The sequence below is a fragment of the Neophocaena asiaeorientalis genome, unplaced genomic scaffold, assembly GCF_003031525.2.
Source record: "Neophocaena asiaeorientalis asiaeorientalis breed wild unplaced genomic scaffold, Neophocaena_asiaeorientalis_V1.1 scaffold85, whole genome shotgun sequence".
NCBI lineage: Eukaryota > Metazoa > Chordata > Mammalia > Artiodactyla > Phocoenidae > Neophocaena > Neophocaena asiaeorientalis.
In genome coordinates, this window is record NW_020174301.1 from 5,706,967 (window position 1) to 5,732,065 (window position 25,099).

Below are 25,099 nucleotides of genomic sequence, written 5' to 3' on the forward strand. Positions count from 1 at the left end.
CATGACAGAAAACTCTGAACACATGGTCACCTAATAACCCACGTCCAGCACTCCATCTCTGCCAAGGCTCAGTAGTGTGGTGGGAATAGAGGTATAAAATTTGCAACTGCGGATGGCATGGCCTTTGACATGTGTGTTGGGTCTGCATATTCCACATGCTTCTTTTTCTAACAGTGACTCCTCCAATAACTATAGTATCTACTGGGTCACGTGGCCCTAGTTGCAGGGCTGTCTGCAGTGTGTCCTGGACCTATAGCAGAGCTATTTTCTGCCCTGGCATGTACTCAGAGCCGGCAGCCTTTGATATTTTCCAGTATATGGGCTTGAACAGTATTCCCAGGAATGGAATATACAGCCTTCAGAACCCCAAAAGACCTATCAGATGTTCGCTTTCTTCCTTGCAATGGGAGTTGAAAGATGTAATAGTTGGTGTTTCAGTTCAGATGAGCTGTCTCAGAATGCTCTTGACCTCTAGGCCCCTAAATAGCTTACTACACGAAAGGTCTCTGAATCTTCGTAGGTTTTATCTTCCACCCTTTGAAGCATATATGTCTTAACGAGGCCTCCAATGCATTAACTGTTATTGTTCACCTGGCACTATTAGAATGATACCATTAATGTAGTGGAAAAATGAAATGTTCTGCAAGATGTCCAATTGGGCCAAATGTGTCCTGACAGAAGTTAACATAATCCCAAGGCAAAATTGTGAATGTATACTATTCTATTCCATATGAATACATACTGCTTTTGGTCCTCTTTTCTGGTAGGGTTAGCAAAGAACACATTTGCCAAATCAGTGACCATGTTAATCTGCTCTAACAAAGATACACATCTTGCATGCTGCCTGCAGTTTGGGCTACTAACTTGAATCACAGTGGTGAGCTATTGTCATCTTCCAGGTCTTGTTTAGTTTACAGGGGCCAGATTGGTAATTTAAACAATTTGAGGGGGTCCATTATCCAGCATTCTTTAGGATAATACTAATTTATGCCATTCACTCCCTCTGAAATGCAACATTATTTTAAAACTTCTTATATTATCCAGCGGGTAACAGTTCCAGAGGCTTCAGCTTGATCTTTTCCACTGTAACAGGCAAGGACCCAACGTTGGGGTGGTTCCATTTGCCAAGAATGTCTATTCCAATTATTAATCTAGGGACTTAGGACATGACCACTGCATAGGTCTACAGACCCACTGGCTCATTTTGAGAAGAACCTTGGCCAGGATGCCATTAATTTCATCATTCCCGTATTATCCCTGCTATAAAGAGAGGCCATGATGTGTCAGTGTCAACTCAGACCTTGTGTCCAGCAGTACTTGCAATGTTTGTGGTTGCTTTTTTCTCTAGGCTGGGGTTACACAATGAAATGACCATTGGTACCTTTGAGGAAGAACTAGGGACGCTATTACCATGTATACTTGCTGTGGTATTACAGGGTCCTTCCTCCTGGGCCCCAGACTTTTAAATGTATCAGCTCTGGATTTAAAAAGTGGCTCACATCCAGAAATTGAGCAATGAATTATGACTTTTTATTGTAGCATCTGCCATCAGCTTTCTGATCATTTATCCTTGATTTCTTCTGATGACATAAGTTAGGTAGTACCCTTGTTGGCTGCCCATCTGTTTTGCTTCTAGGGATGCTGTGTTCTATTAGATGTCTCTATAATTCTCAGTAGGTCAGTCCTCTTGCTGACGCTTCGATCTTGCTGCTTATTACAGTAATGGCTCTCTACTTGGATTGGATTCTGATGGTTAAGTGTCACCAGCTGGCCTCTATTTTCCTATTGTCTCCATCACTGAGCACAGTTCTGTTACAGTTTTTCATACCATCAGCTTTGGTCTATGAAGGAAAGCCACCGCTTTCTCAGTGATGCCAGTATCCCTCTTACCATCACATTCTTCATGGCTTCAGTAAATGACATACGTTCTGGCCCTGCTGTAGGTAGAATGACCTGGTGGGTTTTCTGATGTTATACAGTATATCATGATAGAAAACTCTGACCATGTGGTCCCTTGATAATACCTGTGAAGCACTCCATCTCTGCCAGGGCTCAATAACATGACAATACTAGAGGTATAAAAATCTCGCCTGCATATGGCATGGCCTTTGGCAGGTGTGTAGGGTCTGCACTGGGATTATTTCACAGGGGCTTTCTATATATTGCACATGCTGCTTTTTCCAACAGTGACAGGACCACTTTCCTAGACTTTTAACCCCTACTTTTAGTGTTTGCTATGACAATTCTGGCATTTAGACTGTATTTTTCCATGTTTCTAGGAGTCATCTTTTTCCCCCCAGCTTTACTGAGGTGTAATTGATAAAATTGTAAGATATTTAAAGTGTACATTCTGATGATTTGATATAAATATACATTGTGAAAGGATCCCCCCACATCTAGTTAATTAGCGCATCCATCATCACCTCATATATTTATCTTTTTTCTTTTTGGTGAAAACACGTTCTACTCAGCAAGTTTCAGGTGTACAATATTGGGTTAGCAACTGTTGTCACCAAGTATACATTAGATCCTCAGACCTCATTCATCTTATAGCTGGAAGCTTGTACCCTTTCCTCAACCTCTCCCTATTTCCCCCATACCTGGAAACCACTTTTCTACTCTGTGTTTCTATGAGTTTGACTTTGTTTTTTTTTTAAGATTTCACATGTAAGTGATACCATTTATTATTTGTCTTTTTCTGTCTGGCTTATTTCTTTTAGCATAATACCCTCAAGCTCCATACATGTTGTCACGAACAGCAGGATTTCTTTCTTTCAAATGACTGAATAATATTCCATTGTATATATATACCACATCTTTATCCATTCATCTATTGCCGGACACTTAGGCTGTTTCTGTCTCTTGGCTATTGTGAATAATGCTGCAATGAACATGGGAGTGCAGATATCTCTTTGATATCCTGTTTACATTTCCTTTGGGTATATACCCAGAAGTGGGATTGGTGGATCATATAGCAGTTCGATTTTTAGTTTTTTGAGGAACTTCCATATTGTTTTCCATAGTTGCTTTACCAATTTACATTCCCACTGACAGTGCACCCGGGTTCCCTTTTCTCCACGTCTTCGCTAACACTTGCCATCTCTGGCCTTTTTGGTGATATCCATTCTGTGAGGTGTAAGGTGATGTCTCATTGTGGTTTTGATTTGCATTTCCCTGATGATTAGGGATGCTGAGTACCTTTTCATGTACATGTTGCCCATTTGTGTGTCTTCTTTGGAAAAATATCTCTTTAATTCCTCTACCTGTTTTTTTAATCATGTTGTTTGGGTATTTTGGCTATTGAGTTGTGTGATTTCTTTATATATTTTGGATATTAACCCCATATCAGATATATGATTTACAAATATTTTCTCCCATTCAGTAGTAGGTTACTTTTTCATTTTTTTGATGGTTTCCTTTGCTGTGTATAGGAGTCATCTTAACAGTGAGTTCACACCATCTCCCAGGGTTCTTATAAGGGGATAAATTCTAAATCCTGCATCTTGGAGAGTGTTTTTTTTTTTTTTGCGGTACGCAGGCCTCTCACTGTTGTGGAGCACAGGCTCCGGACGTGCAGGCTCAGCGGCCATGGCTCACGGGCCCAGCCGCTCCACGGCATGTGGGATCTTCCCGGACCGGGGCACGAACCCGTGTCCCCTGCATTGGTAGGCGGATCCTCAACCACTGCACCACCAGGGAGGCCCTTGCAGAGTGCTTTTAAATAAATAAATAATTTTTTCCTAATCCAATGTAAGGTTCTGATGCTTTTGGTCAAACTCCCTTCAGAATCCAGAACCATGTGTATTCCCCCCAACTTCTGCCAGTATTTGCTATCTAGGTCTTACAGATCCTTTGAGACGTAGTCCGTTTCTTTTCTTAGCAGTCCCAGAATGTAACAGGCTGAGTTATGCTGAGCCAAGTTGTAGACCCAATGGCCAATAGGGAAGGTGTGAGCAGGTTCTGAACTAGGGTACAGGTGTTACTGGAGGGAAGCTGCTGCACTGGGTTCAGAGCAAGGGTAGAGTACTGTCTCTCAGTAGAGTAGGGTAGACCACTTCTGCAGTCTCAGAAGATTCAGGAAAATTTGGAAATGCAAAGTTGGGGGAGATTTTCAGGGCATCAGCTCCGATGTTCCCATCCCATGTGTCAGGGTCTTATACTTAACACCAATGAAAGGTTATTTTTCACCTGTGATACATGTCTAGTGTTGGTGGGGAGGGCATGTTTGCTTACTGTTATCAGTTAGGGGCCAAGGCTAAATTGCATTTTCTTTCATTGGTAATTAAATGGTTCCATCCAGAAATGCAGTTATCACTTTAGCTTGCATTTCCTTGACTAAAACAAGTCATATTGTCACATCCAACTTCTAAGGGGTGTGGGAGTATCATTTTGCCTAGGCCTTAAGGACGACAACTGGAATATTCGTTGAGCAGCACCAAAGTCTACCACAAATATTGTGTGTAATTATTTTTGAACGTTTAGTATAATTGAAGGTTATGTCCTGGAGATAGTAATAAAGCCTTCACCTCCTGCAACCACATATATTAAAAGGCAAAGAACTTCTTGAAGTAGAATTGGGTTGTATTATTATTTGTCTGAGTTAATTGCTCTTATGTATAATTTTTTTTTATTACTGTACTGTAATGCTTTTCTTCTGCAGGGACTTGTGTACTTTTTTAAAAAACTGTATTATTGTGTTTTTATTTTCAAGAAGTTAATGTTTATCTCAAAAAGGATATTTTGATGGTGTGGTGAGGCAGTATAACGTAAAGAAGTTAAGGAGATCTGGTTTTGATTTAACTTTACTATTTAATGACTTTAAGGAAGTTACCTAACTTCTAAAGACTGTTTTCCTTATTTAAAACATGGTGACAAAAATATTTACTCCTCAGAGTTGTTTTGAGAGTTAAATATTATATAGCACTGATAAGCAATTAGTATGTTATTTTTATTAGGTAAAGGTCATGGCCGCCACTTTAGGAATCTTTACCCATTTAAAAAGACTATAAAATGTTTGATGAATTCTTCAGTTAATTTTATATAATATTATAATAGTAATTAAAAATGTTTTTTAACTATTAGAAGCAACTATGTGCTTTTCAATTTCGGGCTTCCATAGCCCATAGATAGGGAGGAGGAGGCTTTTCTGTGATGAACCTTGTGGGATTATTTGCTTTTAAACTTTGCACATATATATCTTTAGTTAAAAACAAGTGGAATAAAAACAAACCACAGCAGTACAGAAGTCAAATGAGACACAAATTAGTGGATCAGGGATAAATGCTCAAAAAATGGTTCTGGGCAATTGGTATATGGAAATATACTGAGAAATATCTGGGAAATATTGTATATGGGGAAAATTAAGTTAGATCCGTGCAGCAAATACAAAAATAACTTCCAACTTGATTGAAGATCAGAATAGTAAGAGCCAAACTGTACATCCTTTGAAGAAAGTTAGAGATTATCTTTACAATCTTGAGTTAAGAATAAAAAGCACAAATCACAAGGAAAACAATACATTTTTAAAAATAGCTCTTTATTGGAGTCTAATTGCTTCACAATACTGTGTTAGTTTCTGTTGCACAACACAGCGAATCAGCCATGTGCATACACATGTCCCCATATCTTGTCCCTCTTGAGCCTCCCTCCCACCCTCCCTATCCCATCCCTCTAGGACATCGCAAAGCACTGAGCCGATATCCCTGTGCTCTGCTGCTTCTTCCCAGCAGCCAACTATTTTACATTCGGTAGTGTATGTATGTAGATGCTGCTCTCACTTTGTCCCAGCTTTGCCCTTCCACCCCATGTCCTCAAGTCCATTTTCTATGTCTACCTCTTTATTCCTGCCCTGCAACTAGGTTCATCAGTACCATTTTTTTTTTTTTTTTAGATTCTGTATATATGCGTTTGTATATGGTATTTGCTTTTCTCTTTCTGGCTTACTTCACTCTGTATGACAGACTCTAGGTTCATCCACCTCACTACAAATAACTCAATTTCATTTCTTTTTATGGCTGAGTAATATTCCATTGTATATATGTGCCACATCTTCTTTATCCATTCATCTGTCAGGCATTTAGCTTGGTTCCACGTCCAGGCTATTGTAAATAGTGCTGCAGTGAACATTGTGGTACATGTCTCTTTTTGAATTATGGCGGAAAACAATAAATTTGGCCAAGTTAATGTACAGGCTTTTTGATGAAGATATAGTTCTCCAAAGAAGATATACAAATATCCCAATAAGGACATAAAAAGACGCCCAACATCACTAATCATTAGGGAATTGCAAATCAAAACCACAGTGAGATACCACTCACACCCATTAGGATGGCTATTATCAAGAAATAGAAAACAACAAATGTTGACCAGGATGTGGAGAAATTGGAACCCTTGTGCACTGCTAGGGGGAATGTAAAATGGTGTGGCCACTATAGGACAGAGTATAGAGGTTCCTCAAAAAGTTAAACATAATTACCATATGATCCAGCAGTTCTGCTTCTGGGTATACACACAAGAGAATTGAAATCAGGGGCAGGAACAGATATCTGTCCACCCATGTTCCTAGCAGCATTATTCACAGTAGCCAAAATCTGGAAACAACCTACATATCCATATATGGATGAATGGATAAAGAAAGTGTCGTACATACATACAATGGAAATTATTCAGGGTTTAAAAAGGAAGGAAATTCTGACACATGCTACAGCACAGATGAACTTCGAATACATGCTTAGGGAAATAAGCCAGTCACAAAAGGACAAATACTGTATGAATTCATTCATTTGAGGTGCTTAGAATAGTCAAATTTATAGACAAAAAAGTAGAGTAGTGGTTACCATGGGCTGGGGAGAGAAGGGAATGGGTGGTTATTATTTAATGAGTACAGAGTTTTAGTTTTGCAAGATGAAGGAAGCCCTGGAGATGGATGGTGATGATGGCGCACAGCAGTGCGAACGTACTTAATGTCACTGAACTGTTCACTTAAAAATGGTTAAAAAACCAAAAAAAAAACAAACTCAATAGGTTGAACAAAATAAGCAAGGTGGAGAAGAATCCATAGTTTGATACCATTTATATTGTTTTATTAACTACAAAAATACTCTATATAGATCATAGGTATGGGAACATTGATAAAACAATATAGGATAGTGGTTGTGTCCAAAGACAGAAGACATAAAGCAGTTGAATTTGAGAGGGAGTACACAGGGAGCCTCAATCATATCTGTAATATTTTCTTTCTTTAGCAAATCTACAGTAAACGTGGTAAAATATTGGGTTTGACAGATCTGGGTAGTGGTATATAGGTGTATATAATACCATTCTTTAGACTATTCTGTGTACTTCAAAATTTTCTTTTTCCCTAAAGAGAGTATAGAGTTACAAGAAATCTTCAAAAGGCCTAATTTTTAGTAAATGCTGGCCTTTATTCTCTCAGCTCTTTTTCCTGATTCACTTATTAGATGGGTTTTCTGAGCATTTTCCCTGGTTCTCATTTTGGAAATCTGCTTTTCTTCCCTCCTTCTGCTGATTTGTTTTGGACGCTGGCCGAATTACTTGTTCTTTAGTCCTAGATAGGCTCAGATTGTTGGGTCATTTTCTTTTCTGGATTCCAGATGTCCCAAAGATGACCTTGAAGATGATTCTTCTTTGGAGATTTTTATAATAAACTGGTTTCTGGAAGTCCTAATTTCTGGAAGTCCTACTCTTTGATCTGACTCTTTTCTGTTTCATTTCTTTGACGCACATTCAGGTTTCTAATTCTGTTGCTGGAATACTGTATTCAACACACAATTTATGAATCAGTGGCCATGTGGGGGTGTGTGTGTGTGTGTGTGTGTGTGTGTGTTGGGTTTTGGTGGAATGATTAAAATCTGTCTGCCTTAACTCATTATCTGTCTCTAACATTTTCATCTCTTTCTTTGTCAAAGTCTGTACCTTTTACAGGTCACCCCTTCTCTCCAAATGGGAATTATCTTTCAGAATCCATTCAATATACTTTTATAACATCAGGCATTCACAAACATAATTTATAGAAAAACAAAGGTAATCTAATGGGCCTTAAGGACATTGCTTAACTTCTCCTAGGTCTCCTTTTTCATTTCTGGCATATGGTGATACCTGCTCAATCAATCTCACTGGATTCTTATACAGACTATTTTAAGTTATATAGATGAAAGCACTTTGGAAGTTTTATATTACTGCATGCATATAAATGTACACCTAAGAAATGTACATTTCTTAAGTGAACTCTAATGCATAAAACCGGTAGACTATGAATATTATGTGTAAGCCTTTATAATAGTAGTTCTCAAAATGTGATCTTCAGAGCCTTGGCTCCTGGGAATGTTAATAGGTGTTATGTAAAAAGTGCTTCTATGGATAAAACATTGGGAAAACACTGGGTTTAGTAAAGTTAGGCTTCTATGCTTTTGTACTCTCTCTTTTGAGAGTAGTTAATAGGTTCATGTACTTTGTGAACTGTAGAGAGAGATTATATCAACTAAGGAATACCCCTTTTGGGGCAGATTTGTGAACCTCAGAATACACTGAGAGTGGGAGATATAATTCAAGATATATTTTATTGCTCTCAGTCTTCCAGTTTAATGTTCTAAACTATGGTTTTCGTTTTTGTGATTCCTTTGATCTTTACTAGTAATAATATTGAATTAAAGCCAAATTTGTTATTTCATTTCTAGTGTAATAGGCATGATTGCTTATATAAGAAAACAAGTAATTCATTACAACTAATTGTATTTGAGATTATTTTCTTGTTTCAGAAGGGCTTCTAAGTTACCAAAAAATGAAATAAATTTGTTTTAAACCTTGTTACATCTATGTACTTGTATTAAATATCAAGGCCTGCTTTTAGATATGCCATGTCTAAGAGGATAAAATCTAAAACACTGTCCTGAGAATGTTTCTAGTCACTGAATACTGAATTATTTGACATTTCAAAATCTCTATTAATATATGTGTCAATTCTGAGGCTATATTTAAATGATAAACAGTTTTCTTTAATCATTTTTCTTTCCATAGTCTTTATGTAGCTCATGAATTATTTAGGTTTCTTTTTTTCACTTTTTTCTATTTTTTGCAACTAAGGCTCTTCTCCTTTACATAAAATGAAAACTATTCCTTTGAAATATCGAATCATTAAACTGATTTAAATATTTTATTTTGATGATTCCATTTTTAGGCATTCTCTCATTGAGTATTATATATTCCGTTTAATTTTGCATGCATGCATGTAAAATTTGATTTAGTGATTTAACTTTCTGATGGGTTTGCCCAATATTGACATTCATGAATTTTACTATATGATTCTTGGTTTATTTAATAAAATATGTCATTGAAATTACCCTCCAATGTAAAGTTCATCTAATTTTTTTCCTTTGATTTCCTTTATTCTCATACATGTAAAATTATTTCTGAGAATTTTAGGCAGAAGTTATTTTTATCTAAGGAATAATGCTAGTTGAGTAATGATACTAAATTGTAGGTCATGGAAAATTAATGAAAGGCTTCCTAATTTTAAGTATTGTATCTTTATTTGGCCAATGGTTATTTTAGAGTATTTGTCTTAAATAGTTTTTTTTTTCACTTTTTGTTTTGCTGTTTTCATTTTCCTAGCTTGTGATGAATGGAAAATATTACCAAAACCAAACCTTCATAGAGATGTCAACAGATTTGGACACTCTGCAGTTGTCATTAATGGGTAAAAGAAGCACATTTATCAGTCATACTACCCATATATTTTGTTATTCTTTAAAAAAATTATTGTTTGTACTTAATGGATTGGATTTTATATATCCCTGAAATACCGCGGAATGAATTTTGCTTCATTAACCATATCCTTCATTTCTTTTTTGTTTAAATTTATTTAAGGGGCAGGGGAGTATCAAAGGAAAGGTGCTGAGATAGAACTTCAGATACTCTTTTAAAAAGTCATCCTGCCTTCTTTCCTTTTTCCAGAGATCATTAATGACTTCCTTATAAAAGATCAGCCTGAAGTGATAGAAAGGCTAGCCACATATTTCTTCTGAGGAGAGCAAGGGAAGTGAGAAGAATTAGATTCTCATTTTGGTTCTGTCATAACTGAATGTGTGACTTTTGACAAATCTCTTAACCTCTGTGGCCTTTAAGACTGTTCTATCCAGTGGGAATTTGTACTGGATGATCATTAAGTTACCTTCATCCTTTAAGTTATTATGATTTTGCTATTTCTATAGCAAAAGTTCATTAATGTGGACTTGTGACAGTAAACAATATGCTAGATCATTCCTTAGCTTAAAATTTGTAATTCATGATGACATTTTTCATAAGTTCATTTTATTACTACCTTATTCTAATTATGTAAAAAATTCTCCAATATAATACTAAAAGTAGTCAGAACTTAATCACAATGAAGCTGTGTAACTGATATCAGTTAGCTTTTGAAACTGAAATGAAATGAAATTCAGAGTGTAAACATAAAACCTCTAGGCTTCTCTGTTGAAAACTGCATTTGGTTGATTTTTATTTTACTTTTTTTAAATAATAAAAGATATTCTTGAAGGATTTTCTGATCTTTTCCCTTTATTGTGTTAATAATATTTTTAGAAACAAAAATTAGGCTGTTTTGAGGGCATGTCAAATTTTTTGGCATTGGTAGTGTTAATTCAGTAATCATCTGGGCTTTTCAAATTGAAACTTTGAAAATCTTTTTGATAATTTTACTCTTGGTCTTTTTATTTTACAAGAGGATAGTAAAACACTATGTGAAGAACTCTATATCTAATTTCTAAATTCTTTGTATTCAAAAATTATAATTCTATATAGCAATTCTAAAGTGTATCTTATTATCTAAAGTATATCCTATTATAGTATATACAGCTACTATATATTTCTAAAAAATTGTTTCCTAACTAGATAAGATAATGTAAAATGTGTATTTAAATTTATTTTTAAAACTAACACATAAGACAGAGACTTTTCTTAATATTGTTCCTTTAAGATTCTTATTTTGTCTCTAATAGGTCCATGTATATATTTGGAGGATTTTCTAGTGTACTCCTTAATGATATACTTGTATACAAGCCTCCAAATTGCAAGGCTTTCAGAGATGAAGAACTTTGTAAAAATGCTGGTCCAGGGATAAAATGTATTTGGAATAAAAATCACTGTGAATCTTGGGAGTCTGGGAATACTAATAATATTCTTAGAGCTAAGTGCCCTCTGAAAACAGGTAAAAATTTTTTTTCTTTCTTATATTTGGAACAAAGCTTCTTTATTTGGCTAGAAATGGAAATGCATTCTGCTTGTAAGAATTACCTTAGTAGCTTTCAGAAATTAAAAACTCATAATCCTCTAATTAGGAATTCTAATGTTTGAATTTAGCAGTGATTAGTAATTTAATATCTTTATTAGCTATTTTTAGTTTTCTTTTTTGAATTCTGTATGTAATATTTATCAATTTGTATATGTAACATGGCCATATATATGAATTATTTTCATATGTAAGTAAAAAATGCTTTCAAATACACCCTGTCTAAGATATACTGTATGCTTCAAAGAAAAAAAATGAAGTAATTTATTCTGCATTTGGTAGTTTTCTTCTTTCTGAATTATTGCCAAGGCAGACCATAAAGTTAAAAATTTTCATGAGTTTTGTTATAATTTAATATTTCTTATAAAATATTGAATAAATAAATCAAACTTATGAATAATTACTAGTAAATATTTATTTATGAGGAATGATTTGGATAAAAATTGTTCAATTTTCTTTAAATGAGTGGGGCTCTTATACATTTTTGGTGCTACAATTAACAAGTCAAGTTTTGCTAATCTATAATAAGTCATGTCTAAATATCCTTATGAAGAATAATAAGCAATGAGTATTTGTTATAATGTTTTCTTTTAGATATATAGTAGTACATTTTGTTTAGTAAAATACCTCTAAGTCTTTTTCTCCCTCCATAATGTGTAAATTTTAATTAATTAATTTATTTATTTATTTTAATGTGTAAATTTTAAATGGCTGTAGGATCCTGGTAGACTGAATAAAGATGAGTCTAAGAGGTATCTAAATCCCTTTAATTAAATTACAAAATTGAGTTCATATTGAAGAATTAATTTTGATATTGATGGTTATATTTATGGTTTAAAAATGTCTTAGTGATTCTTAACAGATGTTAAAAATATGTGAATTAAGACGTGTGACATTTTCTTTTTCATCCTGATATGTTCTCTCATTTGTATCACAGCTGCTTCTGATGACAGATGTTACAGATATGCAGATTGTGCCAGCTGTACTGCCAATACAAATGGGTGCCAGTGGTGCGATGACAAGAAATGCATTTCATCAAACAGTAACTGCAGTATGGTTAGTATTTACGGGTAAATGGTGTTGTAGCTAACATGCTACTTTATAATCGTTAGCTTACCATTTAGTACCACTGTACAAAATAGCACTTTCCTTATCAAGATATTTAGACTAGGGAAGGGGGAAGGGCGAAATAGGGGTATGAGATTAAGAGATACAAACTACTATGTATAAAATTGATAAGCAACAAGGATATATTGTCCAGCACAGGGAGTTATAGCCATTGTTTTGTAAGAATGTTAAATGGAGTATATAATCTTTAAGAATGTTGAATCACTATGTTGCACACCTGAAGCTAATTCAATATGGTAAACCAACTATACTTCAAAAAAAAAAAAGACATTTAGAAAGTATGTAGGAAATCACCTACTTCCTGGTTTGTTGTAAATTCAGCCTGTAGTTCCTTGCGCCTATTTGTCAGTCTAGATTCCATTTTGAATCTGGAAACTTTTACTTCTTTTCATAAATAAGGTTGGGAAAATCCTTTCAAAAATTGTTTTTAAGAAAAGACTGTAGCTATAAACATTGTCTTCTGTGCTGATGAAAATAGGATTATATAAGGATTATATTTATATAAGTCATTTCCATGAGATTCTTGTCAGACATGCATTAATAGTGGTGTGGTTTAGGTTTTGTTTATACACTTTGTGTGCAAGTTTAATCTGAAGTATTGACAGTGGTAGTTTTCCTTTTATCTCTCTTTAGATCTTTGGTTCTCTGAGGCAATATTGTCCCCTGGAGGGACATTTGGCAATGCGTATTTTTTGGGTTGTCACAACTGTGGGGCTGCTACTGGCATCTACTATGGAGAAAGCCAGGGATGCTGCTAAACATCCTACAATGAATGAACAACGCTCCCACAAAAAATAATTATCTGGCTCAAAATTTCACTAGTGATGAGGTTGAGAACCCTATTGTAGATAAGAGTATTGAAAAAATTATAAAATTAGTATTGATGATAGATTAAAATGGATTAAGAGCAGCAAAAATTAAGCTTTTAAGTGGGTTGCATCAAAATGTGCCATATTTTTTAGAGGATGTCAACAAGTTGAAGGAAAAAATTTTTAAGTATTAACAATTATGTTTAGTAGGGTTAAAGATTCTCTTATTGGAGTATAGCTTAAATAACTAAATAGTGTGCAGACAGATTTTCAACTAAATACATATTATTTTTTCTTTTTCTGAATTTTTATTAATCAAGAAAACTATCCACTTGTTTTTCAAGATACCAGGCAGAAGTAAAAGGTAAAGAAAAGGGATGAAAACTAAGTAAAAAGTTTTTATTTTATCATCTAAAATTTTTCTTTAGTAACCAGTCATATTTCAAAATAGTTAGTTGTATGATTCTATTCTAAAATAATATTTAAAACTTAAAATGAAGGAAGATATTGAATTATTGACTAAATTGAACCCTTTTGTTTTCATACATACTGTATTGGTGTGTACTTTTCAGTGATATGAATTGCTGTAATGATAATAGATAATAGATAATAATATGACATGACTTACTTTGAAAATTTGAATTATTTTTTATACTTGCATAATATTCATCTAATGGGAGTTACATTAGTGAATAATGTGGAAGTAGGAGCTAAGTAAAATAAAATATAGGAATAAGGGACTAAAATGGAGAACGTTATGAGATAAAAATTGCAAGCAGATTTTACTTAAAAATTTGTTCGGTAACTGAGTTAATTTGTGTTTAGACATTTACACTATATGAAAATACACATATCTCAAAAATTGTATTATGCAAATTGTTATCAAGTGTTCATTTTTAAAAGTGGCCTTTTGCTTTAGAGTTATTTTTGATAATGATGTGTTAATAAGGAAGGTACTGGGTGAGATAGTATAAGTGAGCAGATGGTACTCACTTGTAATTTAGACTTGGATGTAATGTGTCCTTTGGACGGTTTTATCAGAATGTCTGATGATTAAGCTAAACCAAATGCTAATGGATACAGAAAGGTCTATGAGATTTTAGTGTAAATGATGTCCACTGAGATTCTATTTCATTATTTAGTCATAGTTACTGCAAGTTGCATATTTTGTGCTCTAATAGCTCCAATAACCTTACTTCTTACAGATTTTCATTTTAAATTTACATCTAAATATAGTAGGATGAAGATGAGTAGAGTAATGGTTATGCTTCACAGTCTGTTTACTAATGTGCATCTGGTTCATTAGGCCAAAAAATGCCCGCCATGTTTCAAAGTAACAGTCAGCTTTCTTCCATCATTGAATAAATTGGCCCTGTGTGTGACTGAAATATAATTTCATCTATTGTACTGTTTCAGTATCTTTTGTACTGTTTCAGTATCAATAAATGATTATACTGTTCTTTTTTTTTTAAAATAAATTTATTTTTGGCTGCACTGGGTCTTCATTGCTGTGCGCAGGCTTTCTCTAGTTGCGGCGAGCAGCGGCCACTCTTTGTTGCGCTGCGTGTGCTTCTCATTGCAGTGGCTTCTCTTGTTGCAGAGCACGGGCTCTGGGTGCACGGGCTTCAGTAGTTGTGGCATGCAGGCTTATTAGTTGTGGCTCACGGGCTAAGAGCGCAGGCTCGGTAGTTGTGGTGCACAGGCTTAGTTGCTCTGTGGCATGTGGGATCTTCCTGGACCAGGGCTTGAACCTGTGTCCCCTGCATTGGTAGGCGGATTCTTAACCACCACGCCGCCAGGGAAGTCCCAATTATACCGTTCTTAATGAAGAGCAGTTGAGTTATTTGGATGGTGACTCTGATGTTACCATTGTTATTCTAAAGATTGGCATTAAGCTGTTATTCTTTCTCTTATTCTAACATGTTGTTTAGCCATTCTCTTGTCTTTTTTTAGGTTATTTTATTTATCAGATGATTCAAGTAAATTTATTTTTAGTTAGTTAACAGATGTTTGGAACTATAATAATTGTATAGAATAATACTAAGATTTATATACTATATGAGAACAAAAAGCTATGAATCAGAAAAACAACATTAAGAAAATTTATATGTTCTTAATGAAAACGTGATGGTTGAATAAGAGTTGCAGTGTAATTTGGGTTTTAAAAAAATATTTCTTCTGCGATTATTTTAGGATGAGTAAGATAAACATTAGTATCTATGTACTTTTTTTCTTTTTTTTTTTTTTTTTTTGCGGTACGTGGGCCTCTCACTGTTGTGGCCTCTCCGGTTGCGGAGCACAGGCTCCGGACGCGCAACCTCAGCGGCCATGGCTCACGGGCCCAGCCGCTCCGTGGCATGTGGGATCTTCCCAGACCGGGGCACGAACCCATGTCCCCTGCATTGGCAGGCAGACTCTCAATCACTGCGCCACCAGGGAAGCCCCTATCTATGTACTTTTAATCTGTGACCTTATAGTATATGCAGTTTGCTCTAAAGAAATTAACATCTTTGAAATGGAGGTGACTGCAATGTATTTTATGTTGGAAAGTATAGTAGTTTATAAATAAATATTTGATGGGTGACATTTTAAAGTATATATTTAAGAGGATAAAAATTGCTTCAACCATTTTTATATATGGGCGAGTTATAAGCAGATTTTAACTGTTAAGTTTTTTGGTTGAAAAGAACTATTTAACACCCTTACATGAGAAAGCCTGAGGTAAGTATGTCTGCCTACTGAAATAAAAGGGGCCTCAGGGTGCAGCATGTGTTTTTTCCTTTTTGTTTTTTTTCTCAAAAAAGAGTAACAGGAAGAGTTGAGCCCAAAATTTTAGAATTTGATTTTCATTATCATAGATGCTAAAAGTATTATGTGAAATATTGAAACTTGATATATGCAAGGAACTGACACCAAAGTTTCTATGTTGCCTTTTTTTTCTTTTTTAACCTTTAACCTCTTAGAGCTGGAATTAGTTGAAATATGATAGTTGTATAATAGGACTGATCAAAATGTAACTTTTGCAGATTCTTTTCAACCTCCATTATGGAAATGTGACAGATACATACAGGAGAAACATCAATTAACCAAAACCATTATTTAATGTCTGTGGAAGTAAAATTAGTTTGAGTTATTGAGAAAATAATTTATCTTTTTAGATTTTATTGGATTTTGATAAAACATCTCTTTAAGTTTTTCTACTCATCATTTCTACTTCATTCCCAAGGGTCTGTATGATAGTTTTATTATGACTAGAATTCTTTCATGTGATCATTGAGAGAATTGACTTTGTGCATTGGCTTTATTTATTGATTGGAAACCTGTTATCAGATTCAATAGAATAGGTTTTCATTACATGGTTTCTGTTTCAAATTGTGTAATTTGCACGTTTTTCCAGTAAGCACACATTCTAATTCGAAGAACTTTGTTTAAATAAAGAAATGAGTCAGAGAAATTCTGATTCAGTACAACTGGATTTGGTGTTAGAAATCTGTGTTGTAAAGCTCACCAGGTGACTTATATGTACACTGAAGTTTAAGAGTCATTGCTGTACAAAGGTGAAAAATGACATGCTTTATCTTTTAATTTTCTAGTCTGTGAAAAACTATACCAAATGTCATGTGAGAAATGAGCAGATTTGTAACAAACTTACCAGTTGTAAAAGCTGTTCACTAAACTTGAATTGTCAGTGGGATCAGAGACAACAAGAGTGCCAGGCTTTACCAGGTAAAGATTTCAATTTGGTAAATGAGTTTTATAGTCCACAGATGAATGCCATTATAGTAAAGAACATTTAGTAAGAACATTCCATTTTCTAAAATTAAATCAGTAGCAAATAAACAATAATATTGGAGTAATGATAGCAGTGTTTCTACAAGAAAAGTTTGTTCATTTCTAATTCTTTTAAGATGTTCAAGGTTTCTTGTATTTATTATGCTATTGACTTGATCAGAATACTGTTCAATTAAAAAATTATGTCTTAAAAACATAGAAAATAAAAAGTATTCAGACTAGTATCCAGATCTAGCAATGTTAACATTTTAGCATATTGGATTTATTTTTTAAGTGCCCTTTATTTTTTAAATTTCAGGAACTGTTTTTTACTGACTGCTTTTTTGTTACAAATTGAAACATTTATAGTAATTGTTATATGATTTAATGAGAATCTAAGTTCTGCAAACCAGAGCAAAACTCATTATATTTATTTTTAAAAAAATAAATAATTAATTAGGTTGTGCCAGGTCTTAGTTGTGGCAGGCAGGCTCCTTAGTTGTGTCTCGCCAGCTCCTTAGTTGCAGCATGTGTACTCCTTAGTTGCGGCTTGCCAGCTCCTTAGTTGTGGCATGTGAACTCTTAGTTGTGGCATGCATATGGGATCTAGTTCCCGGGCCCCCTGCATTGGAAGTGTGGGGTCTTAACAACTGTGCCACCAGGGAAGTCCCAAAACTCATTTTAAAAAGAAATTTCAATTTAATTTTTATAGCTAACACTCTTCTTAGTGGACCCTAAGTACTCTTTCTTTCAAATATGAAAGAGAAAAGCAGAAAATTGAAAACTTGTATAGATATTTAACCAGTTCCATTTTCTTATTTTACAGATAAGCTGAAACACACTGGTTATGTGACTTGCTTAAAAGTGCCTGACTTGTAAATGGCAGAGGGGACTAATAACGGGGAGTTCTATTTCTGTTCAGTTTTTTTGCCTGTTTCTATATCATGATTTTTTAAAAAAATTCTTTCATAGAAAAATTTTCTGAACCTATGTAGTTCTAGAAAGTGTTGGAAAATTCCATCACAGGATTTAAGTCTTTCCTATATAAGTTCATGTAAGAAAATAAAAATTAGATTGCCTTTAAAAGTACCATTGAGGTTTTGGAATTTTCTCTATGTACTGACTTTTGAAGCTTTTAAATAGTGATATATGCATGTGTGTTCACTTTGAGTAAATTAGAGAATATTAATGCAGTAGGCAGGATTTGAGAAGCATTAGTGATATGATACTAAACTTGAAAGTAATGATTTCTAAGTGTTAAAATCTAAAAATAACATGTAGATCAGAAAAAATACTTATAAAGTCTCTTTAAAAAGACAAAGAAAATGCTAGACTACAATAAGATTTGACTGAAGGAATATATATGTTTAAAGGAATATTACTCAATAAGAAGGGAATTAGATTACCAGTGGAAATTTGGAAAAATAATAGTGAAGTTTTATTTGGTAGTACCCATCTATTCATTGCTTGGGAAAATATTTTGGTTTGGTATAAGGGTTCTACTTGACCAGGCTATTATTTTGGAGAATAATAAATAGAATAAAATATTTTATTATGTACTAACTTACCTTGTCCTGTGTTCATATTTACTAAGAACCACCTTGGTGTATATATAGTTTGGTTTCCATTCAGCTTGTCTCAAGGAAGTGAATGCTCTAAATGGAGGGCCCAGTCTGTATAGTAGTTGCACTTTTCCATGAAAATTTGTGAATTGCATTTTTCCCATTGATCTCATATAAAATTGGCAATTTGAATTTGTCTAACTAAACTTATTGAAAAAATTAACTGCTATCCTTTTAACTCTAAAGTTGAGTTAATGCTCAATACTACGGAAGCCTAAAACATCAAAACATTTGGGTCAGTGCTATAATTTAGTTTAGCCTCAAAGGCCCATGCATTGTTTGCATTTGTATGATTTATCAACCAGGTATTTTTGATCTTATAAAAAAAAGAGACAGGCAAAACTAACGTAAATCCTTCCTTGATTTAGTAAGGAAAGAAACAGCCGAAATTTAACCAAAACTTTTGCACTCTTTCCTTAAAGTGATTTGGTACTTTAGATTTCAGAAGACAAGGAAGATTGCTATATGTGTAGCCCGAAAATGAAAACAGACGTGTTTGAAAGTCTTATTAAGTGACTCCAGTTTATTGAGGGGTTACTTTGTTCCAAGCACCGTGTGTTATTCTCATTACCTAGTTTAACAGGACAGCAGTTATTAAAGAACCAGAGTACCCTGTAATACTAAGATATTATTTGCTTTTGTGATTCTCATTCTGTTATAGGTTTGCTATGTAAATAGTTTTCCAAAGGCTACATAATATGTGATTCCAATAGATTGAATGTAGATGCAGATACGAGAATACAGTTATATTAAACCAATACTAAAGAGATTTGCAAAAATATTTATAGAACAATGCCACACTTTTCACTATTTTGGTTTTTGGAGACTATAATTAAAAAATTAAAAACGCTATTTATTTTAAGTTGTTATATTTTTCCCCAACATTTTATTATAAAAAAGTTCAAACATATAGAAAAACTGAAAAAATTGTAGAGAGGATACCCAATACCCTCACCCTAGATTCTGTGATGCACATTTTCCTCTGCTTTATTCCTGATCTCTTTGCCTATCCATGCCCTATTCATTTATCAACCCATATCAATTTTTTGATGCCAGGGACCTGATTTGAACTGCTCCTAATGAGAAAATTTGATGGTACATCTTCTTCAAGCCTATAATAGCATAAAGGGACAAGACATCCCAGAAACTGGAGAAGTGTGTTTGTAATAAAAATTTAAATTATAATTTTAAATGGATAAGTATATTTTTAAAAGATCAGTTTTTATTTTTAATATGATCAAACCCAATAGATATAAAATGCATAAGGGAAAAAATATGTGGAGTTCTCAATAATTTTTAAGAGTTAGAGGGGTCTTGAGACCAGAATATTTGAGAATTGCTGCTTTATAATAATTCCATAAAGATTGTATTATGCATCCAAGGCTGAAAGGGCAAGAGGCACTGATATATTTTGTGATGTGGAAACTAAAATGTAGTGAAACTTCATAGGTCGGTGTGTTAATAAAACACTGCAACGTTAATTAATGCACATTAGAGCATAACTTTATATTGTATTTATAAATCCATGTTTTAGAAAATAGGCACTGTTTTAAGTGCAGTTTGGACCCTAAGGATAAACCACTGTTACTGAATGGTATGTTTAAACTTTCGAAAGACCTGAATGACTGTGTAAAAATAAATACTAGAAAGCAAAGCTTATAGCTTCTTTACTATACATAAATGAGATGAGACTTCTCGCCCCACAGTTATAATTAAAGAATCAAAGAACCCAGCTTATATCAAAATCGTACACCTGGGCTATGGAAATTAGATTTAGAGGACAATTAGCTACACTTGTAGGATAACTTTGAAATTGCTTTTGTTATGTGCTGGTTATTTTTCTATTAAAGTGATCTTGTATTATATAAATTGCACTTTGGGACATAAGTGCAGTAGTAAATTTACTTGCTGAGAAACCATATGCCAGTACACTAGGTTTACACAGAAAACCTAACAGTCAACACATTTTAACAGATGTTATAGAGCCGTAGCTTCTCTTATGTTTAAGAATTAAAGAAAAAATTAGGATCTTCTTATTCTTCATCAAACTATTAGACAAATTTAGTTTGGTATGTTATAGTGATATATTTAAATTTTTATTGTTAAAATTATTTAAACAAATACCGAAGTTATATTTAGAATGCTGAAATAATTGAAAAATACACATGCTTTTTGGTAATCTAAAAATAAGATATAATTTTTTTTTTGATTAGCTCATCTTTGTGGAGAAGGATGGAATCATATTGGGGATGCTTGTCTTAGAATTAATTCCAGTAGAGAAAACTATGACAATGCAAAACTTTATTGCTATAATCTTAGTGGAAATCTTGCTTCATTAACAACCTCGAAAGAAGTAGAATTTGTACTGGATGAAATACAGAAGTATACGCAACAGGTAACAACTATACTTGTTTTTATTATGGAAATATGCTGATAATCCTGTAACCATTGGCAATGGTTCATTCTTTTTGTTTTTTAATACATTATTTTTACTAAATTGTCGAAGTAAAAGTAGAACTGATTTCTTTGGTAATAAAGTTTTCTAAATTACTCATCTCATGTTTTGCTCAGTAAACCATCGCATTATCTTACCAAGAAGACATCTCATATGAATAAGTATACTTTAAATATACTTTAAAACTTGTGCATATAATTTAAGAATTTGTTTTGAAGTGTAATAATTTTGGGATGTCCCTTATAATAGAACACTAGACTAACACATTGGCTATATTTGTATATATGTATCTTTGTGTGTGTGTTCTGTGGGTTAAGTTTTTGAATTATACTATTTTCCTAGGTATAGATTTGCTTGAAATAATATACAAATAGCAGGACTTAAACTGATTTTTAAAGTACATGGGAGATTTGGAACATAAGCATTTGGGAACAGTTTCAATTTCCTAGAGAGTTGGTCCATAGAAAATGGAATATTTCCTTGGAAATAATGTTAAATACCATTTTATAAGAAATATTTAATAGGAACTCACAGTATTTTCTGTTCTTGGGATGTTAAAATACAGTCAACTCTTAAGAACAGATTAAGTTGGAGATTTGGAAATAATTTACTAAATATTGTTTTGAAATATCTTATTTAGATACTTACTTGAAATGTCTTGAGGACATTTTTAAAAATTGAGGTATATTTGACATGTTGTTTCAGGTAGACAACATAATGATTTTATATTTGTAATATTGTGATATATACTGTTTTTGGATTTTTTTTTAGGTTCCACATGTAAGTGAGATCATTTTCTTTATCTGTCTGACTCATTTTACTTAGCATAATGCTCTCAAGAGCCATCCGTGTTGTCGCAAATGGCAAGATTTCAGTACCCTGTGATCTCACTTCTGTGTTGAATTTAAAACAAAGAAACAAGAATACACATGAAAAAACAAAAAACCAAGCTCAAAGATATAAAGAACAGATTGGTAGTTGTCAGAGGCAAGGGTGGAGGGTGGGCAAAATGGGTGAAGGGGGTCAAAGGGTACAGACTTACAGTTATAAAATAAACAAGCCATAGGGCTGCAATTCATGGCATGGTGACTATAGGTAATAATACTGTATTATGTATTTGAAAGGCGCTAGGAGAGTGGATCTTAAAAATCCTCATCACAAGAAAACTGTGTATGGTGACAGATGTTAAGTAGACTTATGTGGTGATCATTCCACAATATAAACAAATATTGAATCATTATTTTATATACCTGAAACTAATACAATGTTATATGTCAATCATACGTCAATTAAAAAAGAAAAAATATAGTCAACTCTTAAGTTGTAGGAGATTTAGAAATAATTTACTAAATCTAATTTAAAATACCTTATTTAGTTCGTATACATACTTGAAATATACTAAGATAATATAAACTCTCATAGCATCATTGAAGATTTTTGTATTTTGTGTCAAAATAAAATTAGAACTCAATATAGATCAGGTAAGTGATAAAGCTAAACAATAATAAATACCTCAGATCTGAGGTGTGTACAAGATTTGGCCAATGTTTAAGATACACACACACACACATAGACACCCTGTGGTAAATAATCCACAAAGTGGCATGATTTCTATACAAATAATGGAGATATGGCTATAATTCAACTATTGCTTTGAAAACTATATTAGATCTCAATGACTTTTTTTGACCTTAGGTTATGGCTTTTATTGGACAAGGGTCTGTTGGTGCTACAGAACTCCACTCTGCAGTGCAGTGGATATGGTTTTGGCTTGAAAACTTTTCAGAGCAAAGATTACCAATTGCTTGCTATTGAAACAGTTAAGTAATACTTCCTTGGTATAGCTGATTTTTAAGCAGCGTCGAGGACAGCAAATCAAAATGATGGAGAGCATGCAGTCTGGACATACTGCTTATCTCCACAGCTTAGTAGCAAGTTAACCTCCCCAGCTTATGTTCCTCATCTGTAAACTGGGATAGTAATCATAGCTATCTTATATGTTTATTGTGAGAAATAAATGAGGTATTGTATGTGAAGAGCATAGATACATTTTATTTCTTAGTGTTTACTAAAGTTATTATTACTGTTTGCATTTTAAAGATTATTTTTGTATGTCTGTTTCCACTACCGCTGTAACTACTATTTCCAAGAATCATTAATTAGATAATGAAATCTTAAGTAACTAAATGAATTTATTCGATGAATAGTTAAGAATATTGATATTGACTGTAGAAAAATATTTACCCCAGACTAGTGTTTTAATTTTTCCACTTTACAAAGCCTTACTCCACTCACCCCCACTAATTATACCTTTTCCTTCTTAAGATCATTTCTGATTTATGCTAAAGAATAGGAATATATGTTACTGATTTTCCTTTTGCTAATAACAGGGGAACAAGCATCTGATTTTTAAAAAGTGATATAAGAGCAGTTTTGTATAAATGTTAAAAAATTAGAGGCACTTAAACACATACTCTTTTGAAATGTTTGTATGAACATTCAGTTCATTATTACTGCCTGCCGTCATTTTTGTGGTCGTATTAGTGTGTGTATTTCTCATGAGTATCGATACAGATAATTTAATTTCTAATGCCATTTTATATCTGTAGAGTCAAAGCCCTCCCTCCATTAATAAAATTGATAAATTTATTATACCCCCAGTTTTATAAATATTCAGAAATTTTACGTGGATATCATATTGTGATACTTGGCTGTCAAACATTTGTTATATGCTTGATATTAATAGGGAAAAGAAAAACTATAATAATTAAATTTGTATGAAAAATTGATCTGTAAAACCATTTTTGTGTGAACTGAAGCTATATTTCTGGGAAGGATGGGCTAATCTTCATTCATTTAGTACAAATTTATTGAGCACCTTCATTGTACTTGGCAGTCTACTGCTTGCTGAGAATATAGAGATCAAAAACAATCACTGTTGTTAAAGAGCTTATGGGGGAGAAATACAAACACAGTTATACCAAAGTGTGATAATTGCAATGATAGATGCACGCAGGGTGATGTATGAAGGTAGAGGATGGATACCTGAACAGTAACGTGGACTTAAGGAGTTTCCTAGAGTAATGCTGTAGTTAATTATTGCAGGACTTTGAGTTGGCCAGCACATGAAGATATTTGTAAGGAGGTCAGAGAAGTGCCTCTGTTTTTTCTCTTAATTTGCCTTGTTTGAGAGCTACCAGCCTTATGGTTGAGGATAAGATGCGAGTGGTGTCATCTAGGAGAGATCTATTGATTTTTAAAAAATATTTTAGAAAATATTGACAGGGTATTATTTGTAAAGTTTTATTTTTAGTCATATGGAGCATACAACATAATTTAAGATCTATTTATATTCTTGTACTACCAAGAGCTTCATTTCTTTAATTACAAAATTGAGATTCAGTTATCAATGAACATTTGGAAATTAGTTCTACTGAATATGTATAACTTATAAAGAGCGTCTTATTGGTAGATCCACATTCTTTGAGTTTTAGAAAGTACTAGTGTTTGGCATTTGAGCTCTATTGCTTTTTTCCTTGTTTAAAATACATTATTTTTAGTTTTTACATTTTAACCTTGAAATATGCTATTTTAGAAGTTTCATATTTCAAGATTTCTTACGTAAGTTGCTCATTTTTTCTTGCTTATGATTATACAGTAGGTCCTTATTAGTTATCTATTTTATATATAGTAGTGTGTATATGCTTATGATTATAAGTCATAAAGGTTAGACCAACGATTATTTCGGATGTATGATGAACTTAGATTCAGTAGTTTGTGGCATAGCCTGCCCTGTAAATGAAGAATGTTTTATTTCATTAGAAATATGAGCTTTAGCAAAATTTCAAAGGTGGAATTTTCTGCAAGGTGACATTCCACTAAGCATATCTTTATATAAAATGAATTATATCCTGAGTCATTGCAGTTGTATAGACTTAAGGTAACCCTTCTGTAGCAAATAAAGATTGACAAATTCATGCACTTTAAACAGGTATCCTGGATCAAATGA

At 33.5% G+C, this 25,099-nt stretch overlaps 1 protein-coding gene across 1 annotated transcript in view; it reads left to right on the top strand.

Moving 5' to 3' along the window:
* The window catches only part of ATRNL1 (attractin like 1), a 675,777-nt gene that overhangs the window by 121,926 nt on the left and 528,752 nt on the right, over nucleotides 1-25,099 (top strand). Inside the window, exons 11-15 of the mRNA XM_024756087.1 lie at nucleotides 9,631-9,715; nucleotides 11,016-11,224; nucleotides 12,243-12,361; nucleotides 16,836-16,968; nucleotides 20,849-21,030. Coding sequence (XP_024611855.1) covers nucleotides 9,631-9,715; nucleotides 11,016-11,224; nucleotides 12,243-12,361; nucleotides 16,836-16,968; nucleotides 20,849-21,030 — 728 coding nt within the window. The remainder of the gene's footprint in view (nucleotides 1-9,630; nucleotides 9,716-11,015; nucleotides 11,225-12,242; nucleotides 12,362-16,835; nucleotides 16,969-20,848; nucleotides 21,031-25,099) is intronic.